The following is a 7,223-nucleotide window of genomic DNA, read 5'->3' as shown; positions in this document are numbered from 1 at the left end:
CCTGATAAACTAGGCCTGTATGGGTAATAACCTAAACCTGATAAACTAGTCCTGTATGGGTAATAACCTAAACCTGATAAACTAGGCCTGTATGGGTAATAACCTAAACCTGATAAACTAGGCCTGTATGGGTAATAACCTAAATCTGATAAACTAGTCCTGTATGGGTAATAACCTAAGCCTGATAAACTAGTCCTGTATGGGTAATAACCTAAACCTGATAAACTAGGCCTGTATGGGTAATAACCTAAACCTGATAAACTAGTCCTGTATGGGTAATAACCTAAACCTGATAAACTAGGCCTGTATGGGTAATAACCTAAACCTGATAAACTAGTCCTGTATGGGTAATAACCTAAACCTGATAAACTAGGCCTGTATGGGTAATAACCTAAGCCTGATAAACTAGTCCTGTATGGGTAATAACCTAAGCCTGATAAACTAGGCCTGTATGGGTAATAACCTAAACCTGATAAACTAGTCCTGTATGGGTAATAACCTAAACCTGATAAACTAGGCCTGTATGGGTAATAACCTAAGCCTGATAAACTAGTCCTGTATGGGTAATAACCTAAGCCTGATAAACTAGTCCTGTATGGGTAATAACCTAAACCTGATAAACTAGGCCTGTATGGGTAATAACCTAAACCTGATAAACTAGTCCTGTATGGGTAATAACCTAAACCTGATAAACTAGGCCTGTATGGGCAATAACCTAAGCCTGATAAACTAGTCCTGTATGGGTAATAACCTAAGCCTGATAAACTAGGCCTGTATGGGTAATAACCTAAACCTGATAAACTAGGCCTGTATGGGTAATAACCTAAACCTGATAAACTAGTCCTGTATGGGTAATAACCTAAACCTGATAAACTAGGCCTGTATGGGTAATAACCTAAACCTGATAAACTAGGCCTGTATGGGTAATAACCTAAGCCTGATAAACTAGTCCTGTATGGGTAATAACCTAAACCTGATAAACTAGTCCTGTATGGGTAATAACCTAAGCCTGATAAACTAGTCCTGTATGGGTAATAACCTAAGCCTGATAAACTAGGCCTGTATGGGTAATAACCTAAACCTGATAAACTAGTCCTGTATGGGTAATAACCTAAACCTGATAAACTAGGCCTGTATGGGTAATAACCTAAGCCTGATAAACTAGTCCTGTATGGGTAATAACCTAAGCCTGATAAACTAGTCCTGTATGGGTAATAACCTAAACCTGATAAACTAGGCCTGTATGGGTAATAACCTAAACCTGATAAACTAGTCCTGTATGGGTAATAACCTAAACCTGATAAACTAGGCCTGTATGGGTAATAACCTAAGCCTGATAAACTAGTCCTGTATGGGTAATAACCTAAACCTGATAAACTAGTCCTGTATGGGTAATAACCAACCTAAACCTGTACTCTGGCTTAGTGTGGCTGCTGACTGACGTCACCGTGAGACTAGATGAAAACACAACACCAAATAATACAACAGAATAAGCCACGTGACAATAACAGGTCTAATTCACCCTGTCTGTTATTAGTGTGAGAAGTCTATTCCCGACGTGCTGTGGTGACTTCCTGTTTGTGTCATTCTCAGCAGGAGGATTGTTTTGAATGGAAGGAGGACATTATACCGCTGGTATGTGGGCAGTGGGAGGCAGCTGGTTGGAGGCAGGTCCTACTGTAGCCTACTGATCCTACTTATTCACACGGTTTACACGGCTGTGGTTTACGCTCTGGTGGCAGGCATGTCTCGCGGATTTCATTTATTTCATTGGCTTCTTCCGTGAAACTGATCCCGCGCTGTTGATAGCGGATTGGCTATCTGTTCAGTCCATTATTATATCCTAGACATATGATTGGTGGACTTTCTTGTGCGCGATCCTCCACACGAACGCTACGACTATCCGGCGTGAATCCCATCCCATTGGTTACTGTCCCTGTCAGTCTGTACACTCTCTCTTGTGATTGGTGTTATGACATGGCTGTGGACCTGTCTGGTTGTGAGAGGCTGAGCGCTCTTCCTGGTCCTGCTCTTCCTGGTCCTGCTCTCCTCGGTGCGCCCGCCCTGCCGTTAACGTCCAAAGAGGAGCAGCCAGTCGGTTCGCGTGTGCTACTGCGGTACTGCAACCCCGGCTGCTATGTGACTCCATCGGGGGAACTTGGTTTGAATTAGCGGTCCGGTTATACCAAGGATAGGGTTCTGGTGCACCGTAGGTCATTGGAAGTAAAACGAGAGGTGCAGATAGGCTGTGAGGGTCTTTACAGTGGAGCGTGGCAGCAGGGGGGGGTCTCTCTTTCCTATCAGATCTGCCAACAACGTAGAATATGGCGGAACATCACTCCGTTACCGATAGCAAGCATAAAGCCTCTGCTGCGAATATTGGAGCTTCGTTCTCTGGGAATGGACGGACCAGTCCAGCGGGGAACGTCGGTAGCAGTCCTACCGGGACTCTCTCCACCGGGATAGCTCAGCCGGCAGGGTGGCAGTCCTTACTGTCGTTCACCATCCTGTTTCTGGCCTGGCTGGCTGGTTTCAGTGCCAGGCTCTTCGCTGTCATCCGGTTTGAGAGTATAATCCACGAGTTTGACCCTTGGTGAGTAAACAGGAACAGGAATGTAGCCAACTACCGCGCTACTGGAAACATGTTGCTATAATTGATCTGATATCAGGCATCACAGCAGACAGAGCAGAGCAACGTTTGTTTAAACTCAGCCACTTGTCCTCTGTACCAGTTCCAGTGTGATGATACGTTGTGACAATAATTGTGTGCATGTCGGAGGGAGGGAGGAGGAGGGAGGAGGGGGGGGGGGGGAGCGTCCGTCTTCATAAAGAGGACAATGGTGCGGTGTGAGTGACACAGCGGATTGAACCCGGAAACAAGTAGCTGTAGACTGGAGAGTAGCCTATAGCCTACCTACCCTATAGCCTACCTACCCTATAGTCTACCTACCCTATAACCTACCTACCCTATAGCCTACCTAACCTATAGCCTACCTAACCTATAGCCTACCTACCCTATAGTCTACCTACCCTATAGCCTACCTACCCTATAGTCTACCTAACCTATAGCCTACCTACCCTATAGCCTATCTACCCTATAGTCTACCTAGCCTATAGCCTACCAAGCCTATAGCCTTCCTAGTCTATAGCCTACCAAGCCTATAGCCTTCCTAGCCTATAGTCTACCTACCCTATAGCCTACCTAACCTAAAGTCTACCTACCCTATAGCCTACCTAACCTATAGTCTACCTACCCTATAGTCTACCTACCCTATAGTCTACCCAGCCTATAGTCTACCTAGCCTATAGTCTACCTAGCCTATAGTCTACCTAGCCTATAGCCTACCTAGCCTATCTATATGCATTTCCTCATTTTTTATCCAACTGTTTGGCAAGATCTTACATAACAACTAGACATTTACAGTTAGCGGTTTCTTCCAGGGTAGCGTAATAACAGACTATCCTGCCATAGGCAGAAATATGCATTTTTGACTTGTATAACATGACATGTCTATAGGCTATAAATCAAATAACTGACACCTACCGTAGTGCACTACATGGGGAATTAGGGTGCCATTTGGGAGTCATTGAAGTCTGTAGGACTCTGTGTTACATGGAGAGTTTGACAGCTCTGACTTTTGCTGCAAGACGAGTGGGGAAACAGTCTGTTAGTGAGAGGAGAATTATGCACTTAATCTATGACTATTGGCATTACGATAGGAATTGTGCCTACGAGATGAGACTGAAGGGATTTTCTAACTGTAGAACCTATTGTGGAGAACTAGGAAATCATCAGTGATACCAATCCCGCCTCCTCCTCTGAGAGGAGACAGTCAGTCAGAGAGGAGACAGTCAGTCAGAGAGGAGACAGTCAGTCAGAGAGGAGACAGTCAGTCTGAGAGGAGACAGTCAGTCAGAGGAGACAGTCAGTCTGAGAGGAGACAGTCAGTCAGAGAGGAGACAGTCAGTCAGAGAGGAGACAGTCAGTCAGAGAGGAGACAGTCAGTCTGAGAGGAGACAGTCAGTCAGAGGAGACAGTCAGTCTGAGAGGAGACAGTCAGTCTGAGAGGAGACAGTCAGTCTGAGAGGAGACAGTCAGTCTGAGAGGAGACAGTCAGTGTGAGAGGAGACAGTCAGTGTGAGAGGAGACAGTCAGTGTGAGAGGAGACAGTGTGAGAGGAGGCAGTGTGAGAGGCGACAGTCGGAGAGGCGACAGTGTGAGAGGAGACAGTCAGTCTGAGAGGAGACAGTCTGAGAGGAGGCAGTGTGAGAGGAGGCAGTGTGAGAGGAGGCAGTGTGAGAGGAGGCAGTGTGAGAGGCAGTGTGAGAGGAGACAGTCAGTCTGAGAGGAGACAGTCTGAGAGGAGACAGTCTGAGAGGAGGCAGTGTGAGAGGAGGCAGTGTGAGAGGAGTCAGTGTGAGAGGAGAGGAGACAGTCTGAGAGGAGACAGTCTGATAGGAGACAGTGTGAGAGGAGGCAGTGTGAGAGGAGACAGTGTGAGAGGAGACAGTCAGTCTGAGAGGAGACAGTCTGAGAGGAGACAGTCTGAGAGGAGACAGTCTGAGAGGAGGCAGTGTGAGAGGAGGCAGTGTGAGAGGAGACAGTGTGAGAGGAGACAGTGTGAGAGGAGACAGTGTGAGAGGAGACAGTCTGAGAGGAGGCAGTGTGAGAGGAGGCAGTGTGAGAGGAGGCAGTGTGAGAGGAGGCAGTGTGAGAGGAGGCAGTCTGAGAGGAGGCAGTCTGAGAGGAGGCAGTGTGAGAGGAGGCAGTGTGAGAGGAGGCAGTCTGAGAGGAGGCAGTCTGAGAGGAGGCAGTGTGAGAGGCTATTGCCCAGCTAAAGCCAGCATTGCATCATCTGTTGACAGTGTTGGTGTTAATTTATAATGACCACTATGGAATGAACATTGTTTCATGTCAACCATTTGATGAAGATAAAGAGGAAAGAAAACTACTATTCATATTCTCTCCAGACCTTTACCAGCTCCCTGTTCTGTTACACCTGTATTACACCTGTATTACACCTGTATTACACCTGTGTTACACCTGCATTACACCTGTATTACACCTGTATTACACCTGTATTACACCTGTATAACACCTGCATTACACCTGTATTACACCTGTATTACACCTGTATTACACCTGTGTTACACCTGCGTTACACCTGCGTTACACCTGCATTACACCTGCATTACACCTGCATTACACCTGTATTACACCTGCGTTACACCTGCATTACACCTGCATGTCAAGTAATTATCTTTTTGTTTTCTCATGATTTGGTTGGGTCTAATTGTGTTGTTGTCCTGGGGCTCTGTGGGGTCTGTTTGTGTTTGTGAACAGAGCCCCAGGACCAGCTTGCTTAGGGGACTCTTCTCCAGGTTCATCTCTCTGTAGGTGAGGGCTCTGTGGGGTGTGTTTGTGAACAGAGACCCAGGACCAGCTTGCTTAGGGGACTCTTCTCCAGGTTCATCTCTCTGTAGGTGAGGGCTCTGTGGGGTGTGTTTGTGAACAGAGACCCAGGACCAGCTTGCTTAGGGGACTCTTCTCCAGGTTCATCTCTCTGTAGGTGGTAACTTTGTTATGGGAGGTTTGGGAATCGCTTCCTTTTAGGTGGTTGTAGAATTTAACGGCTCTTTTCTGGATTTTGATCATTGGCAGGTATCGGCCTAATTCTGCTCTGCTCTGCATTATTTGGTGTTTTACGTTGTACACTGAGGATATTTTTTGCAGAATTTGCATGCAGAGTCTCAATTTGGTTTTTGTCCCATTTTGTGAATTCTTTGTTAGTGAGCAGACCCCAGTCCTCACAACCATAAAGGGCAATGGGTTCTATAACTGATTCAAGTATTTTTAGCCAGATCCTAATTGGTATGTTGAATTTTATATTCCTTTTGATGGCATAGAAGCCTTGCCTTGTATCTCAGATCGTTCACAGCTTTGTGGAAGTTACCTGTGGTGCTGATGTTTAGGGCGAGGTATGTATAGTTTTTTGTGTGCTCTAGGACAACGGTGTCTAGATGGAATTTGTATTTGTGGTCCTGGCGACTGGACCTTTTTTGGAACACCATTATTTTGGTCTTACTGAGATTTACTGTCAGGGCCCAGGTCTGGCAGAATCTGTGCAGAAGATCTAGGTGCTGCTGTAGGCCCTCCTTGGTTGGGGACAGAAGCACCAGATCATCAGTAAACAGTAGACATTTGACTTCAGATTCTAGTAGGGTGAGGCCGGGTGCTGCAGACTGTTCTAGTGCCCGCGCCAATTCATAGATATATATGTTGAAGAGGGTGGGGCTTAAGCTGCGTCCATGTCTCACCCCACGGCCCTGTGGGAAGAAATGTGTGTTTCTCCCAATTTTAACCGCATACTTGTTGTTTGTGTACATGGATTTTATAATGTCGTATGTTTTTCCCCCAACACCACTTTCCATCATTTTGTAAAGCAGACCCTTAATGCTAAATTGCGTCGAAGGCTTTTTTGAAATCAACAAAGCATGAGAAGACTTTGCCTTTGTTTCGGTTTGTTTGTCTCTCTCTTTCACTCTCTCTTTCACTCTCTCTCCTCATACCCTCATCTCGCTCTCTTCATACTCTCGTCTCTTTCTCTGTCCTCATGCCCTCGTGTGTTTTCTCTCTCTCTCTCTCTCTCCCCCCCCCTCCCCCTCCCCCTAAGTGCTTCTCCGCAGTCCTCCATTATTGAGGAGAGAGGGGGTCAGTCAGCCAGCCAGCCAGTTAGTCACACTGGACACAGTGATGACAGGATGCTGTAATACATAGTAATGTCTCTATGTTCTGATCAGAGGATCATCATGTCAGCTTGTCATAATACAGTACAACATCAAACATACCCGTATATACACGGTTAACAGAGGACGGAACACACACACACACACACACACACACACACACACACACACACACACACACACACACACACACACACACACACACACACACACACACACACACACACACACACACACACACACACACACACACACACACACACACACACCACACACACACACACACACACACACACCAGATCAGCAGGACCTATGAGGTGTGTGGAACTCTGTGTGTGAGGGTGAATCCACTCAGAGCTGTGTTTTCAGCTCTGTGTTACGTCGACCTATTTATTGGACCTTTATTTCAACAAGGAACACAGACTGAGACCAAAGGTCTCTTTTACTGCTGGGCCCTGCGTATACATGTTTACACT

At 46.4% G+C, this 7,223-nt stretch overlaps 1 protein-coding gene across 1 annotated transcript in view; it reads left to right on the top strand.

Annotated features, from left to right (window-relative positions):
• Nucleotides 1–2,028: 2,028 nt before the first annotated feature.
• LOC106606144 (dolichyl-diphosphooligosaccharide--protein glycosyltransferase subunit STT3B) overlaps nt 2,029–7,223 on the top strand; it is a 92,260-nt gene continuing 87,065 nt past the window's right edge. The window contains exon 1 of the mRNA XM_082975986.1: nt 2,029–2,593. Coding sequence (XP_082832112.1) covers nt 2,325–2,593 — 269 coding nt within the window. The 5' untranslated portion in view covers nt 2,029–2,324. The remainder of the gene's footprint in view (nt 2,594–7,223) is intronic.

Source organism: Salmo salar, chromosome 05, assembly GCF_965601325.2.
Source record: "Salmo salar chromosome 05, fSalSal1, whole genome shotgun sequence".
Taxonomy (NCBI): Eukaryota; Metazoa; Chordata; class Actinopteri; order Salmoniformes; family Salmonidae; genus Salmo; species Salmo salar.
The sequence above is the reverse complement of the archived record's forward strand: the minus strand, read 5'-3'. Positions and strand labels throughout refer to the sequence as shown.